The 26930-nt window shown below is 37.8% G+C and overlaps 1 protein-coding gene across 2 annotated transcripts in view; it reads left to right on the top strand.

Moving 5' to 3' along the window:
* The window catches only part of GRID2 (glutamate receptor, ionotropic, delta 2), a 2375079-nt gene that overhangs the window by 1366634 nt on the left and 981515 nt on the right, over positions 1 to 26930 (top strand). For both annotated transcript variants that reach the window (XM_006894480.1, XM_006894479.1), the window contains one exon: positions 20522 to 20695. In XM_006894480.1, the coding sequence (XP_006894542.1) occupies positions 20522 to 20695 (174 nt within the window). The remainder of the gene's footprint in view (positions 1 to 20521; positions 20696 to 26930) is intronic.

The raw sequence follows: 26930 nt of genomic DNA, 5'->3' as shown, positions 1-26930 counted from the left end.
AACGTGTATAGGGATGTAAGGGGATAAGGATTGGGAGTAGAAGAGTGAGGAAGTACAGGGATGAAACAACAGGGCTGGACAATTTGGTGAGCAGAGGGAGTGGGTGGAGGAGATGAGAAAGATCCATTATGGACCAGAAAAGACAGGGTAATGGTGAGCATAGTGCATTGGTGATTATTTTTTTTAAGAAAGAAATTTTCTTATTCACTTGTGAATTTCTCATTTGGGAATGGGCAACAGACTCTCTGGCTTCTTCATGCTGAACAGGGGCTTTGAGTTGAAGGGGGAAGGGGAGCCCACTTTAACACTTGTGGTCCTGGGTTGAAGCAGCATGCCTTCTTGTTCAATTGGAAGATATTTTCCTAATGTTTTCTGCCCTCTGGACTGCCAAGTGTTTGCCAAAGTGAGTCCAGTGGGGAGGTCTGGCTGAGCCCTGAGGCTCCATTCTCCTTCACTTCCCTACCCAGCAGTTATAATTTCATTTTGTCTCTGGAACTGTATTCAGGGTTCAGGTATGGAGCAAGACTCAGTGTTAAAGTTGCCTATAGGAAAGGGAGCAAACCTAGAGAGAACAAACTTGGTGAGTTACAAGAAGGGCTTTGTTGGTGTTAATTACAGATGAACTGGGGAAGGAGGTGGTGGAAAGTGGCTTAGATAAAATTTCTTGTTACACTAGGCGGCTCTTCCCAGCAAACTGAAGGCTCACCCAGGGGCCGGAAGGCTTTTCTCAGGGACCAAGTATCACACCCCAGGCACCAGGCAGCACCCTCCCAAAAAGTCCTTCCCCCTGAAGACATGGCCAGGGACAACACCCCTGGTTCCACACCACCACAATCACCCCCCTCTCCCCACAAGTGGCCCAAATGCAACCTGAAGTAGAAAGTACTACCCTCTCCCTCTACAAATGGAGAAGGGGCTTCAAAAGCGGTGAACACACTCACCCAAGGTGGAAACAGTTCTTGGCAGCAGTAGTCAAGAAATCAAAAGATGTGGTGCACTGAGGAGATCTGCTGTCCAGGATCTGTTGTGGTTGTTGTTAAGTGCTGTCAAGTCATAGATAACTCAAAGTGACACTATGAATGAAAGACCTGAACACTTGTGTAACTTTCATCCTTTCTCCAAGTTCATAGGCTTTCCAGAGGCAAACTATTTTGGAAGTGGATGTCACTTCTGCTACTAAGCTTGTTTTAATTGGGGAGCTCCACCCAACACCATCCACCATGGGTAACCATCAGTGTCACAGTGTTTAGCATCACAACAAGCACAAGTTACCTTTGTACAGTCATATATGACTTAGAAGAGGGTCTGACTGAAAACAATTAAATTCTGGCCTGTGGACCACAGATTAAAATCACCCACCTTTGGTTTGGTAGCATAACTTTATATCCATTAGGCCCACAAAGCTCTCTCTACGGCTCACAAAAATTCTTTGAACAACATATCTAGTTCTTGCCCTATCGTACGTATACCATCCCCACAGTCTGAGGAACTCTAGAGCCCGTTGCTACAGTCACCTTATCAACCCATCAGGTTGAGGGTCTTCTTTTCTTCTCTAACTTATCCATGGAAATCTTCACTGACAGCAAGATGCTCTTCCATATCTAGTTCTTCACCTCCCAGAGCTCCATGGCACCACTGCCTCCAACTCCCCGACCGTGCAGTGTCCTCTCATACTGGGGGCCTGTGGCTCAGTTTCTCCACAACCTCACCAGCATTTATTGTTTGCTGTTCTGTTAAATTTTGCTATTTTTATTAGGGTGAGATGATATCTCATAGTTGTTTTGATTTGAGCTAGGGATTTTGAGCATTTCCTCATGTGTTTGTTTGCTATCTGAAAGTCTTCTTTGGTGAAGTGTCTGTTCATATCCTGTGCCCATTTTTCAATTGGGTTATTTACCTTTATCTTGTGGTGCTTGAGCATTTTATAAATTCTAGATTTAAGTCCCTTATCTGACATTTCATTACCAAATATTTTATCCCAGTCTGTGGCTTTCTTTTTTACGCTGTTGGAGAAGTTTTTGGAAGTGCATAGTGATTTGATTCTTAGAAGGTCCTATTCATCTATTGTACCCTCTCCAAGTTGTAGATTTTCCAGGATGTTTGGGAGACTGTTTATGTTGTGGATTAGGACTTCTAGAGTTCTTCCAAATTTTTTCTTTTATAATTATACAACTTTATAATCAACCAAAAAGAAACTTCATACTCTGTGTCCATACTTTCCTCTCCCCTCTCCCTACATCCTAGAAACAAGTATGCTATTTTCTAACTCTCTGCATTAGCCTATTTGATACATTTCATATAAATGTATCCTATATTGTGTAGTCTTTCATGTCTAACTTGTCCACTTAGCACGCTATTTTAAAAGTTTATCCATGTTGCAGGATATCATTCTTTCTAATGGCTATTTAATTAAATGATCATACTCCACTAAAAAAACCCAAAACCCAACCAAACCAACTCATGCAGTATTACCTTGTTCTGTTCAGACAAGGGCTTCTTTGTTTGTGTGTAGATTTCACATGAGCACAATTAAGTGTTCCAGGATTCCCCTTCTTCTCAATGTGTGCCCCTGGCCTTCTTTTGACTCCTGATTTTGAGCCTCCCCATCAACTCTTACCACAGATTTAGTGAGTCTACTTCCTCTACAGTCCATAAGGTGAGGTCCATGTGTACAGTTGCCATTTATGAGTTTTTTTTAAAAAATATTTTATTAATTGTAATTAACATTTACAGAGATTTTGGATTTTTACTAATTCATTGTTGCACTTTTTTTTAATCCCAGTTCGCTCCTCTCTTTAAAAAGTAAAAGAGAAACTTCTTCGTTGGTATACAATCTCCCCCACCACCCCAAATGCACTTCACAATACAACCTTAATTCTGGATTCCTGTGATAAAAATAATAAGCTATCATATATCACTTTTAAACTGTTTTCTCCCTCATCTGTTTCAATTCAGTATACATAATCTATCCAATCTTTTCTTAATCTTACCCCAATCCTGATGTCAGTTACTTTCTACAACAGTAGCACCATACAACTATGAGATATCATCTCACCCCAGGAAGAACTGTTGTTGTTGTTCTTATGTACCGTTGAGTCGCTTGCGACTCATAGCAACCCTATGTACAACAGCCCTGAATGCTGCTCTGTCCTGGGCCAGTCGCACCATCTCTGATACACCCATTTCGATTACCTCAGTCACTGAATCAATCCACCTCACAGAGGGCCTTCCCCTCCTGCTCTGTCCCTCCACTCTCCCAAGCATGATTCCCTCCTTACAACATGTCCAAAGTATGTTAGACGGAGTCTCAGAATCCTTGCCTCCAAGGAGCCTCCCAGTTTGAACCCTTCCAGGATGACTGTTTGTTTTCCTAGCAGTCCATGGTACCCTCAGTATTCTTCTCCAGCACCACAGCTCAAAGGCATCAACTCTTCTAATCCTCCTTGGTCATTGTCCAACTCTCTCATGCATAACAAGTGATTGCAAAGACCACAGCCTGTATCAGATGCACCTTATTCTCCAGAGAGACATTATTGCTCTTCAGTACTTTGGAGAGGTCCCTAACAGCAGACTTTCCCATGGCAATATGCCTTTTAAATTCCTGGCTACTGGTTCCAAGAGTATTGACTGTGGAGCCAAGCAAACTAACGCTGTGAACAATCAGTCTTCACCATCCATCCTGATGCTGCCAATTGGCCCAGTGGTGAGAATCTTTGTCTTCTTGACATTGAGCCTCAATCCATACTGAAGCTTGCAGTCCTTGACCCTCTGCAGCAAGAGCATGAAGTCCTCCTCAGTTTCAGCAAGCAGGGTTGTTTCATGTGCATATCAAAGATTGTTGATAAATCTTCCACCATTCTTGACCCCACATTCGTCCTCATAGAGCCCAGCCTCCCGGATAATCTATTCTGCATACAGGTTGTAAAGGAATGGAGACAGGACACATCCCTGGCGTATGCCCTTCCCAATGTTGAATCATGCAGTGTTTCCTTGCTCTGTTCTGACGACTGCCTCTTGGTCCAAATATAGGTTTCTCATTACCATGATCAAGTGTTCTGGGATTCCCATTCTTTTCAGAGTCAGCCACAGTTTGTTATGAACCACACAGTCAAATGCCTTTGCATAGTCAATGAAACACAGATAGAAGAATAGCAGAATTTAACAAAACAGCAAGCAGCAAATGCTGGCAAGGTTGTGGAGAAACTGGAACCCTTATTCACTGTTGGTGGGAGTGTAAAATGGTGCAACCAGGAAAGTGGTGTAGCGCTTTCTCAAAAAGTTGCAAATAAAGATACCATTTGACCCAGAAATTCCACTACTGGGAATATACCCTAAAGAGACCATAACTGACATCCAAGCAGATATATGCACACCCATGTTCATCGCGGCTTTGTTCACAGTAGTTAGGAGTTAGAAACAACCTATATGCCCATCAACAAACAAATGGTTAGATAAGCTGTGGTATATTCACACAATGGAATACTACGCTGCAATGAAAAACAAGGAGCTGATGCAGTATTATTCAAAATGGGTTACCCTGGAGGACATTATGCTGAGTAAAATATCTCAGTCACAAAAGGACAAATACTACATGGTGCCAAGCTTTTCTTAAATGAAGTTTATAGTTCTTGGTTTAGTCCTAGGTCCATGAACTACTTTCGGTTGGTTTTTGTGTATGGAGTGCGGTTTTTATCTTGCTTGAGTCTTCTGCAGATAGTTTTCCAGTTTTGCCAACACAAAGTTGTTAAAAAAACTGTCATTTCCCCACTTAACTGATTTCATCTCCTTGTCAAAAATCTGTTGACCATAGGTAGATGGGCTGATTTCTGGATTCTCAATTCTATTCCATTGATGAATGTGTCTGCCATTTTACCAGTACCACACTGTCTTGACCACCATGGCACTGTAGTAGGATTGGAAATCAGAGAGTGAGATGCCTCCTACCTTGTTTCCCTTTTTAAGGAGTGCTTTGCTTATTCGGAGCCTCTTTCCTTTCCAAATGAAACTGGAGATTGCCTTTTCCATCTCATTGAAGAATGTAATTGATATTTGTATTGGGATTTCATTGAGCATGTAAATTGCCTTTGATAGTATTGTCATTTTCACAATTTTGAGTCTCCCTATCCATGATCTAGGAATACTCTTCGATTTCTCCAGGTCTCTTTTTGTTTCTTATAGTAATGTTTTGTAATTTTCTTTGAAGAGCTATTTTGTGTTTCTGGTTAGATTTACTCCCAAGTATTTAATCTTGTGATTAGCTATTGTGAAAGGTATTGTTTTTCTTAGCTCCAGCTCTGTATTCTCTTTGTCACTGTTGAGAAATCCAGCTGATTATTGTATGTTGCTCTTGTATTCTGCCACTTTGCTGAATTGGTCAGCTATGTCCAATATGTTTCTTACTGAGTTTTTAAGGTTTTCTAGGTATACTGTCTTATCATGATAATTTTATCATGTGATAATTTTCCTCCTCTTTGCCAATTTGGATACCTCTTAGTTCCTTCTCTTGTCTTATTGCTATTGCTAAGACTTCCAATACAATATTGGATAAGAGAGATGATAGTCGACATCCTTGCCTAGTTCCTGTTCTTAAAGGGAATGCCTTTAATCACTCTCCATTTAGAATAGTGTTGGCTCTTGGGTTTCTTAAAGTTATTAGGAAGTTAAAAGACTTTAAATGTACCACAAAAGCAAAACAAGTAACATTCAAATACTCATTGTGATTGAACCTGAACAACGTGGATCAGCCTGGTTTGATTTTTCTAGCTAGTTTTTGTTGCTAACTTTATAAAGTTGCAAAAATTTATTTCATCTTACTACATGAATGGTTTGTTTTCATATTTTTTAAACAGATGAACCATAAATTAAAGTTAGAATTGTGCATCATGATACATATTGCTGCAGAAACTTGAAAATGACCTTTTTTCCATTTGCATTCAGTATGTTATAATAATGAGAGGCTGTGGTAGCTCAAATGGTATAATCAATCATATGTTAGTGGATATAAATGGTATTTATCCTTTTTCAGAAATCACTGGATCCAGCTTAGAACAGCCTTTCCAAATAAGTATTGTCATCCCTTCAGGGCCCTGTAGCAGATGGCTTATTACTTTATTTAAGTTTGATGAAAGTTAGAAACTCTGATAATGTATATTGTTCACAGCTTTAAGAACCATAATGCTATATATAACTTTCTATTTTGTGAACCTGACCTCTGATATACTTATAATTTTTTATTGAATTGTTACTTAAACACTTTAAAATGTTATTCTCTCGCTTTTCACTGTTAAGTTAGGCAAGAAGTTTTTTGAGATTTTTTTGTAGATAAAATAGTTTTGTTTCATTGACACTTTAAGTTATATACACTTTAGTAATGGATTAAACTACTCATTTCTATTTTATGAAGCAGAAAGTTTCCGTTCTTCTCTTCCTGCTGTTATTTAGCCTCTAGTTGCTTCTGCTGTAGATTGAAATGTAGTGATTGTGTAATTATTTCCCATTAGTGTTAAAGTTTCTAGAAATATCCAACACTCATATTTGCTAAGGCATGAAGACTATACACACACACACACACACACACACACACACACACACACAATACCTTCAAACTACACTACCTACAAGGTGATCTATTTTATTACTGAAGCTGGCTTTGTAATTAGAATTGTTAGTGTTTTAAAATACCATAGTATCTAGAGTTTAAATGTCACATATTTATCTTTTATCTTTATATGGTGGTTGGTGAAGTCTTTGCATTCATTCCTTTCTTAAAAAAAATCCTAAGCAGTCATTGAATACCTGATTTGAGCAAGGAACTATTTTAGATACTAAGACGTCAACAAGTGGGAAAAGAAAGAAATAGGACACTGTTTCTCTGAAATAATCAATATAGTATAGATTTATACCTGGTTTTATGAATTTTCAGAGTCTTTTATTTCCCAGAATTCTGTTAATCCAAGGCTAAAGCTAATACACTACAAAGAATCAAGAGTGATATGTAGTTGTTGTTCTGTGTCATCAAGTCGCTTGTGCCTCAAAGCGACCCTATGTACAACAGCCCTAAACTCTGCTCTGTCCTGTGCCAATCGCACTGTCTCTGACACTCCCATCATGATTACCCCAGACACTGAATCAATCCACCTCATAGAGGGCCTTTCCCTCCTGCGCTCTCCCTCCACCCTCCCAAGCAATTTGTCCTTCTCTAAGGACCGGTCTCTCCTTACAATATGTCCAAGGTATGTTAGACAGAGCCTCAGAATCCTTGCCTCCAAGGAACCACCTGGTTTAACCCTTTCCAGGTTGAATCTGTTTGTTTTCCTGGCAGTCTATGGTACCCCCAATACTCTTCTCCAGAACCACAGCTCAAAGGCATCAATTCTCCTTCTATCCTCCTTGGTCATTGTCCAACTCTCTCATGCATAACAAGTGATTGCAAAGACCATGACCTGTTATCAGATGCACCCTACTTAGTCTCCAGAGAGACACCATTGCTCTTTAGTACTTTGGAGAGGTCCCTAAGAGCAGACTTTCCCATGGCAATGCGCCTTTTAATTTCCTGGCTACTGGTGCCAAGACTGTTGACTGTGGAGCCAAGCAAACTAAAGCTGTGAACAATCTCAATCTCTTCACCATCCATCCTGATGCTGCCAATTGGCCCAGTGGTGAGAATCTTGACATTGAGCCTCAATCCATATTGGAGGCTGCAGTCCTTGACCCTCTGTAGCACGTGCTTCGGGTCCTCCTCAGTTTCAGCAAGCAGGGTTGTGTCATCTGCATAACGCAGATTGTTCCTAGATCTTCCACCAATCTTGACCCCACATTTCTCCTCATAGAGCAATATAATTATCTTAAAAAGGTAAACCTTTCTTGGCATTGAGTTGTATGCACACTAGAATTTTAGTTTTCCTCTTTCTTAAATATTACACAGGGCAGGGTTTATCTTATATTAACTTCTCAAAGAAGAATAAATAAGAATATTTTATTGAAGATATTTGTTTGATAATACTTATTCATATAAATTATTATTATTAGACAAAAGACTATGTTTTACTCATCAAGGAATAAAATGGAAGATAATTAGGAACTTTAAAATAGATTTTTTCAATTTTTTATTGCAATATTAATTAATTTATATTTATTTCATAAATATAGTCAATCATATCCAGTCTTACTAATCTAATGGAGGCTGGTAGAAACCCTAGGACTATGGATCTTGGTCACTCTTTAAGTCTGGAATTGAAATCCCTCTTCAACTCCTTTGACTCAACTTCCAGACAAACAATAGACAGGGCTTTATAGTATCAAAAACACCAGATGAGAGCATACTTCTTAGAACAATCAACCATTCAACATCAAAAGTTCAGCATTTTCCCCAGGGTAATCTTGAAAGGGAAGAAGACATAAGAAAGAAAAAAGAAAGGAACCTGGAACACATAGAGAAGTGGTATCAGTATCGTTACAACATGCGAAATGCCAGGGATGTTTTCTCCATACATTTTCAACCTATGCAGAACGGATTATCCAGGAGGCTGGGCTCTATGAAAAGAAATGTGGCATCAGGATTGGTGGAAGATTCATCAACAATCTGCATTATGCATATGACACAACCCTGCTTGCTGAAACTGAAGAGGGCCTGAAGAACTTGCTGCAGAAGGCCAAGGACTGCAGCCTTCAATATGGATTAAGGCTCAATATGAAGAAAACAAAGATTCTCACCACAAGACCAATTGGCAGCACTGGGATGGATGATGAAGAGATTGAGATTGTTAATAGCTTTAGTTTGCTTGGCTCCACAGTCAACACTCTTAATACTAGCAGCCAGGAAATTGAAAGACGTATTAGGATGAGAAAATCTGCTGTTAGTGACCTCTCCAAAGTATTGAAAAGTTACTCTAGAGATTAAGCTTTGCTTGATACAGGCCATGGTCTTTGCAGTCACTTGCTATGCATCAAAGAGCTGGACCATGACTAGGAAGGAGAGAAGGAGAACTGATGCCTTTGAGCTGTGGTGCTGGAGAAGAGTATTGAGTATACCATGTACTACAAAGAAAATAAACAGGTTTATCCTGGAGAAGATGAAGCCAGGCTGCACCTTGGAGGCAAAGATTCTGAAGCTTAGTCTGACATGCTTTGGACATTTTGCAAGGAGGTACCAGTCCTTGGAGAGGTACGTAATGCTTGGGAGGGTGGAGGGACAGCACAGGAGAGGAAGGCCCTCTATGCGGTGGATCGATTCAGTGACTGGAGTAGTGGGGTGGGTATGTTGGAGTCAGTGAGAGTGTCACAGGACAGAGCTGGGTTTAGAGCTGTTGTACATAGGTTCGCTATGAGTCACAGGTGACTTGATGGCACATTACAACAATATTATTATATATATTATATATAATGTATAATAGATAGATAGATAGATAAAATTTTGGTGGCCTTTTGTTTTGTTAGATGCTATTTAGTACGACCCATAGCGACCTTATGAACGACAGATCTGAACCCTGTCTTCTTCTGTGGCATCCTCATGCATCCTGACACATTATAAAGAATGTTGCAGCAGTCACCATATCAATTCACCTGGTTGAGAGACTTCTCCTTTGCTGACCCCCTGTACATTTTACCTTCTACCTTTCCAACCATCATGCCCCTCCTACAACATGTGTGAAATACATGAGGTAAATCCTCATAATTTTTGCCTCCAAAGAGCTTTGGACATTTTATCAGGAGGGGGCAAATGTTTGGAAAAAGATAGACTGAGAAAGATAGAGGTCAGCAAAAAATAGGTGGTCTCTGCTTGATACCTGCTTGCTTGCTTGCTTGTTTTTATGGTTTTCTATTGTTGCCATATCTTTTTTGGTTATCTTGGAGAGAGAACAGCCAGAATGCTCTTTGGAAGCAAATATGATGAGGCTTTCCCTCACATACTTTGGATATGTTGCTAGGAAAGGCTATTCCTTGGATAGGGACATGATGCTAAGAAGGGTGGAAGAGCAAAGGAGAGGAATACCCTCAACCAGGTGGATTGACACAGTGACTTCCACAGTGTGCTCTTGTGTGTCAGGAATTGTGAGGATGGCACAGGATAGAACAGGATTCAGACCTTTTTGTTCATAGGGTCACTATGAGTCATACTCAACTTGATGGAACCTAATAAAAATAACATTATAGTTGTGCCATTGAGTCACCTGCACCTGCAGCTCATAGCAACCATATCCACAATAACTCTGAACTCTGTCCTATCCTGAGCCAAACTGACTGTCTCCAACATACCTTCCCCTATTACCCCAGTCACATTGTCAATCCATCTCATAAAGAGTCTTCTTGTGCATTGTTCCTCCACCCTTCTAAGTATGATGTTCTCTTCCAAGAACTGGTCCTTCCTGGTAACATGCCCAAATTATGTTAAATGAAGCTTCCAAATCTTTGCCTCCAGAGAGCAACTTGGTATTGCTCTCTGTAAAACAGAGGAGTTTGTTCTCTTCTTCAATACTGTTCTCTGACACCACAACTTAAAAGCATCAATTCTTCTTCTGCTATCTTCATTAATTGTCCAGCATTCTGATGCATAGCAAATAATTGTGAAGACCATGGCCTAAAACAAGCACACATTGACTGTGCAAAGGGATTTGACCATGGCAATCACAACAAACTCGGCTAACTATGAGAAGATTGGAAATCTCAAAGCAGTTAATTGTGCTCGTGCATAATCTATACCACATCAAGAAGCTGTTTCTGAATGGAGAAAGGGAACACTAGGTTGTTTATTACCAGGAAAGATGTGCATCATGGATATATCCATTCTTCATACCTACTCAGTCCGTATGCTGAACAAATAATTAATGAAGTTGAACGTTATGAATAAGAATGCGGAAGGAAGATGAATGTGAGGAAGATTCTTTAACAACCGGTGTTATGCAGATGACTCAACTTTACTTCCTGAAAATAAGGAGGACCTGCAGTGCTTGCTGCAGAATATCAAATCATAGCTTTCAATATGGATTACATCTTAACATTAAGAAAATAAAGATCCTTACCACATGCCAATCATAATGATAGATGGAGAAAAATTGAAACCATCAATTACTTCATCTGACTTGGATCAACACTCTTGGTATCAGCAGCCAGGAGATCAGGATACATATTACTTTGAGCAGTCATCTGTCAGGGACCTTCCTAAAATACTGAAGAGCAATGATGTCAGTTTGAAGATTAATGTGCACCTGATTCAGATCATGATCTTTTCAATTACTTGCTATACTTTTGAGAGCTGGACAATAAATAAGGATGAGAGAAGAAGGATCAAAATTATTTGTTCGTGGTTTCGGAAAAGATTATTTATTATCTCATGGACTGTTAAAAGATCAAACAAGATGTATCTTTGAACAAGTGGAACCAGAGTGCTTCTCAGAAGCAAACATGATGCAGCTTTGTCTTTCATACTTTGGTCATGTTGCTAGGAAAGGCTATTCTTTCAAGAGAGAGAACTAAAACAAGGTAAATTGACATGGTGACAGCAGTAATGGGCTCAAGTGTGTCAACAATGGTAAGAATGGAACAGGATGGGGCAGGATTTAGGCCTGCTATTCATGGGGTCACTATGAATTGTACTTGATTCTATGGCACCTAACAACTGCAACATTATAGATACAACATTCACCCAAAAGTTTGCTATATTGGGAGAAATGGCTTGCATGGTGCTACTTCCTTATAGGTTCTGTATGTTGATATATGCCATCACTTTGTAGTGACTCTATGCACAGCATCTCTGAATCCTTCTCTTTCCTGAGCCAATCTCACTGTCTCAGACACACCTACCCTCATTACCTCAGTTACTTTGTCAATCCGTCTCATTTCCAGTCTCCAGAGACTGGTCCTTCCCCTGGCAACATACCCCAAGTTATATTAGATGGAGCTTCAAAATCCTTGACTCCAAAGAAAGAAACTTGCTTTCACCCTCTTAAGGACAGACTTATTTGTTTTCTTGGAAGCCCAAGGTTTGTTAATTACTCTTCTCCAGCATCACAACTCAAAGAAATCAATTCTTCTTCTGTCATCTTTATGCATTGTCTATTTTTTTCTGATGCATAGAAAGTCATTGCAAAGACTATGACTTGGGTCAGATGCACCATAGACTCTAGACTGGCATCATTGCCTCTAGACTGGCATCGTAGCTCTTTAGCATTCTGAAGAAGTCCCTGACAGCAAATTTTCCTAATGCAATTTATCTTCTGATTTCCTGATTGCTGGTACCAAGAGTGTTGACTGTGTAGTCGAGTAGGCTGAAATTGTTAACAATCTCAATCTCTTCTCCATCTATGATTGTGCTGCCAATTGTCCCAATGGTGAGATTCATTGTCTTCTTGACTTCAATCCATTTTGAAGTCTATAATCCTTGACCCTCAGCAGGAAATATTTCAAGTTTCCTCAGTTTCAGCAAGCAAGATTGTGTCATCAAAAAATGCAGGTTGTTGATGGGTTTTTCTCCAATCCTAATGCCACATTACTCCTCATAAAATCCAGCTTCTTGAATAAGTTGTTCAACATACAGATTGAAAATGTATGGAGATAGACTGCATCCCTGACACATTCCTTTTCTAATTTGAATCAAGCAGTATTTCCTTGCTCTCTTGTGACACCTGCCTCCTGGTCCAATACAGGTTTCACCTGAGCACACTAAAGTGGCCGGGGATTCACATTCTCCCCAAGGTCAGCCACTGTTTGTTGTGATCCACACAGTTAAATGCTTTTGCACAGTCAATGAAACACAGATAGACATTCCTCTGGTCCTCTTGTCTTTTGGCCAAGATCCATGTAACATTGGCAATGATGTCCCTAGTGTTCATTGTTTACTCTTCTGAGTATAGTACTTGTCTATAAGTTGCTATCTGCAGTAACTGCTGGCCTCTGCCATATTGGGAGTGTGTAATCAATATTTTAATATCAGCAGGTCTACCATAGTGGACAGATTACAGAGGAAACTTCAGTTTGAGACAGACTGAACAAGGATTGAACATTCACTTCTGAAATAATAACCTTTTTTTATAAACAACAGATGAACAGTGTTAGACATAATTCTAGAGGTAGAGCCCTTATAGTGAAAGATACTAAAAATGAGGAGAAATAGCTATAAACGTCCATTAATAATTGATTCATGGAACATGCTAAGTGTGAATATCGAAATATTAGAAGTTATAAAAATGAAATGGACTGTCATTGGCCACTTTGAATCAGACATCATGATTTAAGATACTTGAAATGAAAACTGAAGAATGATATTAAAGCAATAGTTAAAAAGACCATCGCAGGTTATCTTTCTGTTTCTACAATAATGGTCTTACACAGAATTTGTCCTTGTGGGACTGAGTTAGTTCACTTGGCATAATACTCTACAGGCCCTTCCTACTTGGGAAGTGATTTTCCAAATCATTGCTTCTATGTGCTGCATAATATTCCATAGTGTAAATGTACCATAATTTCTCAACCCATTCAGTTGTGGTTGGACATTTGGGCTGTTAACCTGTTCTAGCAGCAGTGAGTAATGGTGATATGAACATTAGTGTACAAATCTACATTTTCACCTCTTCCAATTTTCTTAGAGTATATGTCAAGCAGTAAAATAGCTGGATCATATGGAATGTCTATGTTCAGCCTTTTGAGGAAGCGTCAAACTTCAGTGTATAAGGATACAAGGGGGGAAGGGTAGAAGTGAAGGGGAGAGGATGGACGGGGGTAATCATAGGGTCACACACAATTTGATGGATAGATAAAGGGGTGAGTAAAGGAAATGGGAACGATCTGGTGTGAAAAACAATGTATAGAAACTTTGTAAGTAAACAGTATACAATAAAAGTTTTATTTAAAAAAATAGCCATTGCAATCTCTGTCTTGAAGTGCAATGCGGTGAATGATAGGCTATTATCTACAAAAGTACAACGAAGACTTGGAATGCAATTGCTATTCTAACACATGCACCAATAGCTAAAGCCAAAAATGAAGAGAAATTCTACCAACGTTTGCTGTCTAAAATCGACCTAACAAGCAGTCACAATGCATTAATAATGGATGACTGAAATAATTGATAAGTTGGAAACAAAGATGAAGGATGGTAGTTGGAAATTAGGGTCTTGGTGACAGAAATGTGATGCAGATCAAATGACTGGATTTTGTACATTCAATGATTTATTCATTGTGAATATTTTTTTGAACAAACATAGATGGCAACTATACACATGAATGTCACTTGATTGACTGTACAGGAATCAGATTGTCTACATTTATGGAAGGAATTTTTGGAGAAGTTCAATATCAACAGTCTAAGTCAGGTTGTGTGATGACCTTGGGACATTTGCAGGTTCAAATTAAATTAATTAAGTTCCCAAGAACCAACAATGAATGAATGAAAATTCTAACTTCTGTAAACTTTTGTTAAAATCACAATTAAAAAAAAATTCCAAACAACCAAAATATGACTCTGAGTTCATCCTACCTGAATTTTAAAATCATCTCAGCCAAAGGTTTAAGGCATTGAACACTAAGACTCGAGTGTCAATGAGTTGTGGGATGACATCAAAGACTTAATTTTTGAAGAAAGTAAAAGGTCTCTATAAAGACATGGGATAAAGAAAAGACCAAAATGGATATCAGAAGAGAGTGTGAAAATTATAATAAAGTGCCAAGAAGCCAAAACAAAGGGAAGAGATACCAAAGTTTTGAAGGAAAAAAGATTAGCAAATATCAAAACTGAAGCAGCTCAAGAAGACTAAGCAGAATATAATATTGGAATGTCCAAAGAACTGTAGTTGGAGAATAAAATGGGAAGCACTTGCTCAGTATTTTTCAAGAAGAAAGAATGGAAAAACAAACTCAAGTGCCTATTTGGGGAATATTTATTTACAAAGCAACTAACAGTTTAATATTACTTTTAAAAAATTATTACATTAGTGCAATAAAACCCTACCAGATTACATGGTGGTTTCATGTTTCAATACAGAAGTTTTCTATTGATATTTTTTTTAAAAAGATCACTTTATATATATATTAAATGTTCACATGGTTTTTATGTAACATAGCATCTGCCACTCTTGCAATGTGCCTTTTGAAATGCAAAGTTAAAGTTCGCAAAATATAAAATAGCTGCCTAATCAAGTTTTCATATCACTATCAAACTGTTTTTGAGATCAGGTGTCAAAACTAAAATTGCAGGTGAAGTTTTTGAGGCCGACTGTCTGTTAGTTTCATTCAGAATGGCAGATTTCTTCCTCTCAGAAAATTACTTTCTCTTCCTTTCTCTAAATAATAATAGGCACAATTTATTCAATTCAAACTGGCATTTCTTCAGGTATACTTTATTCCCTTCAGCACCTGAGAACTTCTACTTTAGGAGCCTATGGAAGGTAACCATCCCTGTGTGGAACTTTGAAAACAACCCTTTAAAAAAGTTTTGTTTCTGATTGATGACTTAACCTTTTCTTATAAAATCATCAGCTTGCAAAATACTTAAAATATTGAAACAATTGATTCATATAGACTTGTTAGTCACATTAATAATAGTGATTAAGAAAATATGAGCTTCTTGTTTAATTACTTTAGAGAGTATCTCTTTTAATGATATTTATATATTCATCCTATGATTGCCTGAGTTTTATGAGCAAAGGGCTTACAGTCTCCTTGTTTTTAATTTTTAAAGGAGAATTAGCAATCATTTTAACAGAAAATGAGGTTGTAGATAAAAATATAGCATTTTTTAAAATATAGTGAACACTCAATAAAACAAAAACTAGTATACAGACTAGGTATCTCTTGTAGCCTGCTTGCAAGAAGCTGTGCTACCAACCCAGAAGCACATAATTTGAATCCACCAGCTGCTGTGTGAGAGTGAGATGGGCAATCTTTTCCTGTGTCATTTACTGCTCCTGAAAACCCAGTGGAAGCTCAATTTCAATTCGATGGTACATAAGAACAAGAAGTGTAAAGACTAATATGCTAATATCTTCTTTATATTGAGTAAAATGGAGGTGGTGCTATGTGATAAAATTGTGTTAAATTTTATTATTGCTTTAGAAAAAGGAGAACATATATAAACAATTTGGTTCATATTGTGAAGTCAGTTGTACAATGTTTCACTGCTTAAGTGCAAATCTCTTTATGAGCATTGGGGAATTTTAAAAAAATAGTAATGAATGGCACGGAATGACAGTATTAATTTGCTTTAAATAATTTTTAGTTATAATTAGGACTTAAAGGGGAGTTGACAGAACCGTTTTAATTCAGCTTTACAAATAGATGACAGAAAATTAATAAGTAACCTGCCTTTTGCCAGGCATCTTTAGCGGCCACTGAAATGACACAGATTAAAGGAAAATGATGAAAGTTTAAATGGAGAAAAACCATTTTTTATGGTACATTAAGGATTAATCGACCAGAAATCTGGGATATTACACAGGATACAATTGAAGGCAGGTGTTATTTTAAGCTCAGGGGAAAATTGTATTTTATAAAATTCATAACTAGTGAATTTGAAAGTTATTCTATTCTTCCAAAATGAATAATAGGGGAAAATTTATACCTCTTAATAATCTTTTCTCATTATTCTGTAGTAATTATTTGACACAGAATTGAGATATTCTCACCACAGATCAAAATTTATCTTCTATCAAATATTTTACTTCCGTCGCTGTAAGGATTTGTTGAGACCAATAACACGTTAACTGACACGTCTCCATTAGTAGCAAAGACTACCTGAAAACCGAAATTTGTTATAGTCATTTCTTCTCAGACTATTGCCAATTAGAACAGATGTAGAGTATAAAAATAATATTTGATTTTTATTAGTTGTACATCCATGAATGAGCCAAATTTTACAATTTAAACCTGGTATTGGAAGTTGGAGGAGGGGAGAACTAAGTAGAAATTACATTTTGTTGAATCTAGCACACATTCCTATGCAAAATGGAACTAGTCTAGCAAAAAGAGTCACCATGTATTGTCACATTGGATCAAACTACTTTAACAGAATTTTTACTTGGTATTATCACAAAGATATGGATTGACACAGTGACTGAAGCAATGGGCTCAAGTATATCAGAGATGGTGAGGATGGCACAGGATAAGAGAACGTTCAGCACTATTGTTCATAGGATTGCTGTGAGTCTTACTCAACTTGATGGCATATAACAACAACAGTGCTATCACGAAGAACTCTGGTGATATGATGATTAAGTGATTTGATTGCTTACCAAGGCAGTGATTCAAATACACCAACAACTGTGTGGAGGGAGATGAAATTGTTTCTTCCCGTAAAGATGTATAGCTTTGGAAGCACCATGGAGCTTTCCTACAGTAACTGTGAGTTGGAATCAACATGACACCAGTGCATTTAGTTGGTTTTGGTGTGCTATCCCAATGTACTCAGATGCTAACTGAAATGTTGAGAGCTCAAACCCAGCCACTCTGTGAACGAAAGATGTACCCCTCTGATCCTGAAAGAGTACAGCCTTGGTGAAGCAGGAGTGGCATCCACTTCCTAAATAACATGCCTCTGGAAACTCTACGAGTGTTGATAAATGTTGATAGCTGTAGAGGGGCTTCAGGCCTTTCATTCATAGGGTCACTATGAGTTGTGCAACAGCTCTCTCCTGCCGTATAGGATAGCTGTGAGTTAGACTTGATCAGGTGACAATGGGTTTTAGTTTAAGCTACTGTTCATACTATATTTACTCATATACTCAGCAGTTACTGAGCACTTCGCTTAGCCTGTTTATATAAAGAAATGCATAACACCAATATTTTAAAGAAATCATTAGGATATGACTTAAATGTCCTCCTCTTCCATCTGTCTAATTTAAAATCCTCATTTTCCGTTGCTAAGGGTTTTGTTGTTATTGTATTATATTACTTATTTATGGTGTTTACCTTAATAGACACTCAAAGTTCCTTAAAATTGACTGTTGTTGTGGCTGTTAAGTACAAGTGAGGTCGTAATGAACCCTATATATAATGGAAGAAAACATTGTCCTGTCCTTTGCCATTCTTAGAATTGTTGCTATATTTGAGCCCGTAGCTGCAGCTACTGTGTGTGTCTCATTGAAAGTCTCTCTCTCTTTTTTTTTTCACTGAAATTCTACTAAACATGACAGCCCTCTCCAGGGGCTGGTACTTCTTTGATAACATGTCCAAAGTGTTTTAAGTGAAGTGTTCTTGATTTTAAGGTACATATCGTGTAGGTACTTTTCCTCAAGACAGATTTGTTTACTCTTCCAGAAGTCTGTGATAAATTCATTCTTCTTCACCATATTAATTTGAATGAAAGCATAATTATTTATTCCTCTTATTCATTGTCCACCTGTTAACAAGTGTATGAGGCAAGTGAAAATACCACGCCTTAGATCAGAAATATTTTATTCCTCAGAGTGATCTTTTTACTCTTTAGTACTTTAAAGAAGTCCAGTACACCAGATTTGCTCAATGCAACATGTCTTTTTATTTCCTAGATATTATGCCTATTAGAGCTCATTGTTGCTCAAAGTAAAACCACAACGTCAATCTTTTCTGCTTCTCATGATACTATTGGCCTGTGTGATAATTGTTGTTCTTCTTTATGCTGAGATGTAATTTATACTGAAAGCTTTTGTTGTTTATCAGTGACTGCTTCAAGCCTTTCCCCCTTTCAGTAAAGAGGGTTCTTTTGTATGCATAGCACAAATTGCTTTTTGGCCTTGTTTTACAGATGAAAATAAAATTAAAGTTATTTTAAAATATAAATTTTAAAAAAGAGTTCTTCCAGTTCTTTTGCTGTGTTCTGCATTTAGTCCACCTTCTCAGATTGTTTGACATACAGGCTCAATAAACAGTAGAAATTTACAGCCCTGACACATCTCTATCTTGCACTATTCTCTTAAAAATGCAGTAGCTTCTTAATTTTAAAAATTGCCTCTTGATCTATATCCGCTTTCCACATAAGCACAACTAGGTGTTCTAGAATTCTCATTCTGTATGAAGTTTTGCACAGTTTTTTATGGTCCACACTGGTCAATGCCTTTACATAGTCAACAAAAAATATAGGAAAGCATCTTTCTGATATTCTCTTATTTCAGCCGATACTCATCTGTTATAAAAAATAATGACCCTTAATCCATGGTGGGTTGTGTTTCTTTGTGTGTGTTGTTTTGTTTTGTTTTTCCACTCTGCATATGTCTTGGATTTATAACTGTTTCCTTTGATACATTACGATCATATTTTAAAATGATCTTCAGTAGAATTTTAATTGTTTAATATTAACATATTGTTTGATAAATTAAATTCCATTAGATCACTTTTATATTTTGTGGGTTCAAACATGGATTTCTTCCAATTCGTTGACAAGGTGCCCTCTTCCAAATTTCTTGGAGCTCCGGTTTGCACTTATTTTTGAAACACCTGAAATGGCATTCTGAAAATTTCTGGAGCCCTGTTTTTCACCATTACTCTCAATAACTTAGATCTCTTCCTTCAATACCATTGTTCTTATACGCTACCTCCTGAATGGCTTCATGTTGACCAATTCTTTGTTCCATCTTCTTTTAAAACTTTATGTGTTCTTCAATATTTATTCCTTGATAATTACCAAACCATAATAATGAACTCTTTTTCCAACTTTTGCTAATGTTTTGATTACCCAATGTATTTTTCTTGAAGGAAAACATAATAACTTATAAACTGAATGGTAACAAATATGTATTTGAGACAAATTACTTTGAAATGTTATTTAGACTTTGGTGTAGGGAGCTCTGGTGACTGGTAAGAAGTTGTCCAGCCAATCCAAAGATATACAGTTCAAATCCATTAGCTGATGAAGGGGGAAGAGATTGGCAATCTACTCCCATGTAATTTACTGCCTCTGAAAATCCACCGTAGAGTCAGATTGAGTCTGTTACAACTTGAGAGCACATAACAACAGCACACATTAATGTATACTTTGTATACATTAATATACAGACCTTCGGGCCTGTCTTTCATTGTTTTTGTTCAGACATTCCTGTAGGTTGAATAGCGCTGGTGTGTCCACTTGCCATACAGTGGTCACTTGTGGTTGCTGTGAGGCTGAACACTGGGACACTGATGTGTCAAGTGCATTAATGGTTGGTTACCCATGGTGGACAGTGTGAGCTGAAGCTCCACGATCAAAACAAACATGGAGGGAGGAGTGGTATCCACTTCCGTAATAGCTTGCCTCCAGAAACCCTAGGAACCTGGAGAGAGGATGAAAGACACACAAGTGTTGAGGACTCTCCTTTATTGGGTCACTACAAGTCACCTGTGACTCTATGGCACTTAACAACAACAACAGCATGTATAGTATAGAAAAACTACAAATGAGTTGATTTCAACCAACATGTGCTGTAGATTTCATTGATATGTATGCTAAGTGTTATTGTCAATATAGTGTGATGAGAAATCCTTAGTAATTCCAGATAATAACTTATTAATTGTATTGTGTTCCTCTGATGGCGTTAAACACTTCTAATTTTTCCTTTTTTTCTGATTTTTTTTAATCTTATAGGAAATAAATGATATGGATGTACAGGAACTTGTAAGAAGATCCATTGGAAGATTAACAATTATCCGGCAGACATTTCCAGTCCCACAGAATATAAGTCAGCGATGTTTTCGTGGGAACCATCGAATATCTTCAACATTGTGTGATCCAAAGGATCCATTTGCTCAGAATATGGAGGTATGTCCAAAATGCTGGAACATTTTCTACAATGTTGTATTGGTGAGAACTTTAAGAGAGGACTTTTTTTCAGTGACTTTGAATTTAGAACTTATACATACTGGCATTTTCTATATCCTTTCCCTCCACTACCAATTTGATAAGTACAATAGAGAGGGAAGAGGCAACAGTGTGGTTTTTTAGTCTCTTGGTATCATTGTAGAAAAATATAACAAAAATCAAATGAATAAAGGTCATTATCCTCTAAGCAAGTTGATTCATAACATTTCTCACGATAAAATTGTTGATTGATTTTTAAAATGCCAAATTCCACATTAGTAAACTAATAAATTGCTTGACTTTTCTTGCCTGAAACAGCATAGTATTTTGTTTAATTTTTCTTTAAGCCTAGTGCACAATATCAGAACTTTATTAAAATAACTTAAAAATGAAAAACCTCTATATAGTCATTTTGTCTTACATCACTATGATGTCATTCTTCTTGTTTTGTTATTAGAGGCTTCTTATTATGTGCATCGAGCTGTAACCAACTCATAACTGAACCTTCAGCACCTTTTAATAGACTGTAGATTCCAGAGGGAGCTCTGATGTGCTAGTGATAAAAAGCTGCACTGTAATCCTCAAGGCACATGGTTCAATTCTGCCAGTGGTTCTGTGGGACAAGGGCAGTCTCCTCCAGTGTGATTAACTGCATCTGAAAACCTGATGATGGATGGTCAGCGGCGGATTGATACCAATGTGTTTGTGTTGTTGTTGTTGTTGTTATGTGCCGTTGAGTCATTTCCGACTCATAGCAACCCTCTGCACAACAGCCCTAAGCCCTGCTCTATCCTGTGCCAATCGCACTGACTCTGACACACTCATCCCAATTACCCCAGTCACTGAATCAATCCACCTCATAGAGGGGCTTCCCCTCCTGCGCTGTCTCTCTACACTTCCAAGCATGATGTCCCTCTCCAAGGACCGATCCCTCCTTACAACATGTGCAAAGTATGTCAGATGAAGCCCCAACATCCTTGCCTCCAAGGAGCAGCCCTGTTTAACCCTCTCAAGGATGAATCTGTTTGTTTTCCTAGCAGTCCATGGTACATTCAATACTTTTCTCCAGCACCACAGCTCAAAAGCATCAATTCTCCTTGTATCCTCCCTAATCATTGTCCAACTTTCTGATGCATAACAAGTTATTGCAAAGAACATGGCCTGTATCAGGTGCACATTAGTCTCCAGAGTGACACCATTGCTCTTCAGTACTTTGGAGAGGTCCCTAACAGCAGACTTTCCATCGCAATATGTCTTTTAATTTCCTGGCTCCTGGTGCCAAGAGTGTTGACTGTGGACAACAACAACAAAAAAAATAGACCCTACAGAAGGAGACTGATGGTCTTTCTTCTGCAGAGTAGTTGGTAGATTTAAACTCTGTACATTTAAGTTGGCAGCACAACTTATTACCCTCTTCACCACCAGTCTATAATGACCTATTTGAATGTAAACAAGTAATATAAACAACTAAAATCTCTGAACAGCAAAATAGAGAACTGAGCATTTATCAAGCTTACCCATAATATCTTTTAGATAACTATCTAGACCCTACTACTTCTTTTTCTCGAGAAAATTCCATCAATTTATTATTACTACTATTTCTCTTTGAACTAGAGGATTAAGATGCCAAATCAATGTTAGTGTTTCCACAGACAATGACATAGATAACGGGTGGAAGCCAACTGGAAGCATTCTAGCAAGGCAAGAAGTAGAAAAACAAACAAACAATCAAATTCAATAGTTCAAATATCATAACACTATTTCCTGTGACAATACTCTGTGAAATAAAACAGTTCTTAAGAACAGGAAAACAATGTATTTGAACTTTGTAAATAAACCGGTATAAAATAATTTTTAAAAAGAGTAGCACTGTAGTGTACAATTACATTGGTTAATATTAAAACAATAATGGTGAGATATCAATGCATATTAAAATCACAGAGACCTGAATTGCTGTTGTTGTTAGGTGCCATTGAGTTGAGTATGACTCATAGAGACCCTACAAACAAAATATCTGAACCCTATTCTATTCTGTGCCATCCTCATACTTTCTTATACACAAAACCCCATTGCAGCAGTCACCACATCAATCCACCTGTCTGAGGATCTTACTCTCCTTTTCCTCCACCCTTCCCAGCATCATCTCCTTCTCCAAGAAATAGCCCCTCCTAGCAACACACCCAAACTATGTGAGGTGAGGCCTCTTCATTCTTGCCTCCAAAGAGCGCTCTGGCAGCACCCTCTCAAAGATATATTTGTTTGTTCTATCGGCCGTCAATGAGATGTCCAGTGCTTTTCTCCAACATCATGTCCCAAAGATGTCAATTCTTTTTCTGTCATCCTTACTCATTGTCCAACTCTCAGATGCACAACCAGCAATTGGAAAGACTATGGCCTGAATTAGACAAAACTTGATCCTCAAACTGACATCATTACTCCTCAATCATTTGGAGAGGTCCCTAACTGCAGATTTTAACTTCTGAATTAGAAAATCAAATACGCGTTCTTTCAAAATTTTTATTTGGAAAATATTTTTGTACATAAAAATATTTGTTAGTAGTTTGTTAAGACAACTGTAGTCTTGATTAGTGAATTTTTTCTTGTTATTTGTTTGTTTGCTTGATTTTTTATTTTCTCTCAATGATACCAAATAAAAGAACCTCTAGTAACTTAAAGGATTGCATGTCAATCCAAAGAAACAATTTGAATCTACCAGGTGCTCTGTGAGAGAAAGATCTCCTCCTGTGCAATTTACTGCTCTGAAAACCCACTGAAAAGTCAACTATGAATTGGTTCCAACTTGTATTTAAGGGCAACAAGACTACTAGCTAAATAAGGCAATTTTGTGAAAAGAGTGACACCAATTTTCTCCTTGGAAGTTAGGATTGTGAAGCTCTGACTTACATCCTCTGGGCATGTGGCCAGGAGGAACTGATCCTTGGAGGAGGACATCATGCTCAGAAGGGTCAGGGACAGTGAAGGAGAAGAAGACACTGGATGAGATGGATTGATATAGTCACAGAAATGGGAGTAGATATGTCAGAGTCAATGAGACTGTCTCAGGACAGGGCAGGCTTCAGTCATGAAAGCAAAGACTAATTGCTTTGGGAAAATCAGCTGTCAGGGACCTTTCCAGAGTGTTGAAAAGCAATCATTTCAGTCTATACTAAAGTAAACCTAATCCAGTCCATGGTCTTCGTAATTACTGGTTATGCATCAGAGAGCTGGACAATGACTAAGGATGACAGAAGAAGAATCTTTGCCTTCAAATTGTGTTGCAGGAGGCGTCTTGAACATACCATGGATTGCCAAGAAAGCAAAATGATCTGTCTTGGAGAGGGTAAAATCAAGTTTTTCCTTGGAGGCTAGGATTTTGAAGCCCTGTCTCACATAATTTGGGCACATGGCCAGGAGAGATCAGTCCTTGGAGAGGGACATCAAGTTCAGAATACTGCAACGACAGCACAGGAGAGGAAACACCTGGATGAGATAGATTGATACAGTAACTGGGGCAATGGGAGTCAGTGTATCAGAATTAGTAAGACTGACTCCGGACAGGGCAGGGTTCAGAATTGATGTAGATAGGGTTGCTAAGGGCCACAGGGTCTCGACGGCACATAACAACAACAACATACAAAATTCATATACATTCTCTTTCATTCATGTACATTGTGTTTCACATACTCCTTAATCCATGATGTGTTTCACATGATCATCCCATAAGCTGTGATTTATACAAATAATCTCTGATGACCTGTGTCTACTCTCACCCTGTCATTTCAGGTTCGCAAAGGTTTATCCCCTCCCTCCACCAATTCTGTGTCCGCATGATTTTCCTCCCTCCATTTACATCGTCCCTGATCTTCTTTCCTTTCCCCTTTAGACTTTTATCCACATCTTAGTAATTACTCATCTGTTTTTACAAATGTTCTTAAGCAGCATTAGTCCATTTGAGACTTAAGTAATTCAGCATTAGTCCTTCTGAGACTTAAGTAATTCACTCAGTGTAATGCTTTCTAGCCTCTCCCAAGTTATATAGTATTTTACGAAATCACTTCTCATGAATGTTCTATAGTATCCCATTGTGTGAATGTACCATGTTTCTAAGAAATATAACGATTTCTTAATCATTTGTTGATGGACATTTGAGCTGTTTCCGTTTTCTTGCTCTGATGAATAATATTACTATGAACATCGGAGACAAATGAAGATTTATATACTGCTGGTCGTAGACTAGCATGTTCTTTTAATCTGACATAGAAAGGAATGTAAAATATCAGAAGATTAACAACAGCAGCAGAACAATCTTCACATACATGTAATTTAGTGCCCAAAAGACTAAAATATAGACTTAATTTCAGCTGTAAGACAAATGTTAAGGAAATATTTTAGCTATGGTTTTGTTATTAGCCACTGTGAATGTCAGCTAGCTGGACTTTTGCTTGCCCATTTTAGCCAACGGGGACCCAAAGGTGGAGGAAATATTTACTTTATCATCGTCAACAGCACTTGTCGGTGTGTCTTTAAAATTCCGTAGTGATTAGGTATGTCTGCAGCTGGCGTCGAGGCTCCTGTGCAGTGGCACCACTCTAGAAGTTGAAATTTATTGTTAGGATGAACCTTCTTTAAGCAGTACATTAGTCTTTTGTCTATTTGCTGTGCTGAATAAGTTGGAGTTGCTCTGATGCTAAACACACTGTGCCGTGGTTGTGTCAAATACAATAATGGTTACCCATCATGGGCAATGTTAGGAGAAGCTTTTAGATTGATTCAGGTTTAAAAGCAGGAGTTGCATCCACTTCTTAAACCAGATGTCTCTGGAAGCTCTAGAAACTCTGTCAACTTAAAGAAATGACGTTAATTCTAAAACAGAGTTCAGGTCTTTTGATCGTAAGATCGCTATGAGTTGTATTCGACCTGACGACACTTAACCACTGCTAAGCATTGTTATATTTTGGAAAAACATTCTTCTACTTTGTACGTCATGCTTTTCAGTTTGCTGTACTGAGGTAATCTGGATTTGCTGTGACGCTGAACTTTGTGCCATTGGGTGTGAAATGTCATTATGGTTTTCCAATGTGGGCAGTATTTGCTCGAGCTCCCAGTGGTAAAACAGGTTTGGAAGCAGGAGTGGCATCCACTTCCTAAACCACATGCCTGTGGAAACTCTATGAATATGAAGAAATGGTGATAGTTCTAGAAAGGCATCAGGTCTTTTGCTCATGGAGTCATTCGACTCGATAGCAATCAACAACATAGATACGATAGGAGGAGATAATCATCATTCTCTCATGGAGGAGCTGGTGGCTTCAACTACTTGCTATGCTTTGCTTGTGGTTTTTTGTTTTGTTTTGTTTTGTTTTTTTGTGAGAAATTGATTTTTAGCAATATGTGAAGATTAAAGAAAGTGAATCATTCATTGTTTCATGAAACTAATGGCAGATTGACCAGTAATTCAGAAACATATTCAAGTAATTTTCTTTTAATTCCTTCCATCTAAGGAAAATAATCTCCAAATTGGAAATATTAGAATAAATATCATTAAAAGAAAACCTCTGATTTAGAAGGAGAAAGAGTTTAGAGATTAATGAATGATTACTTTGAATTGATACCTGATAATTCATTGTTAAGCAGCAAATAGGGAAGCTCTACAGCCTACTGCTATCTATGCTGCTAACCCCAGGTCCAGCAGTTTAAATCCTTGAGCTGCCATGTGGAAGAAAAATGGGGAGTCTCCTCTTATGTGATTTTCAACCTCTAAATGTACTTGAAGTTTACTATCAGTTGATACTTACACAATGGCATGTTAACATAAATAACAGAGTAGTAAATAAAATTGTGGATGCAATAAATGAATTTTAACCAAGAGGTAGGAGAAATAAAGTAAGACTCAAGTAAAAGAGATTGGAAATTTCAAGTAAATTTGGCCATTGATGAACTCATTTTCAAGTATCTGATTATTGGTGGACTAGTAAACCTTCTTCTCTCCTAAATTACAAAATGAAAAACAAACTTATTATAATTACAGTATATACTTTTTTTTTTAAAAAAAAAGAGATTGGAGTAGTGTACCAGTTTATTTAAATGAGTAGAAAATATTCTGCTAATCCATTTATTTCAATGTGTCAACACTTCAATAAAAAGAAGTATTGTACCAATGAGGGAGTTTTTCTTTTGCTTTTCAAGGAGAGGAGCA

Source organism: Elephantulus edwardii, unplaced genomic scaffold (genome assembly GCF_000299155.1).
Source record: "Elephantulus edwardii isolate Elephantulus edwardi_28Jun2011 unplaced genomic scaffold, EleEdw1.0 scaffold00144, whole genome shotgun sequence".
NCBI classification, from domain to species: Eukaryota; Metazoa; Chordata; class Mammalia; order Macroscelidea; family Macroscelididae; genus Elephantulus; species Elephantulus edwardii.
Note: the sequence above shows the minus strand (reverse complement) of the source record. Positions and strands in the feature narration are given on the sequence as shown.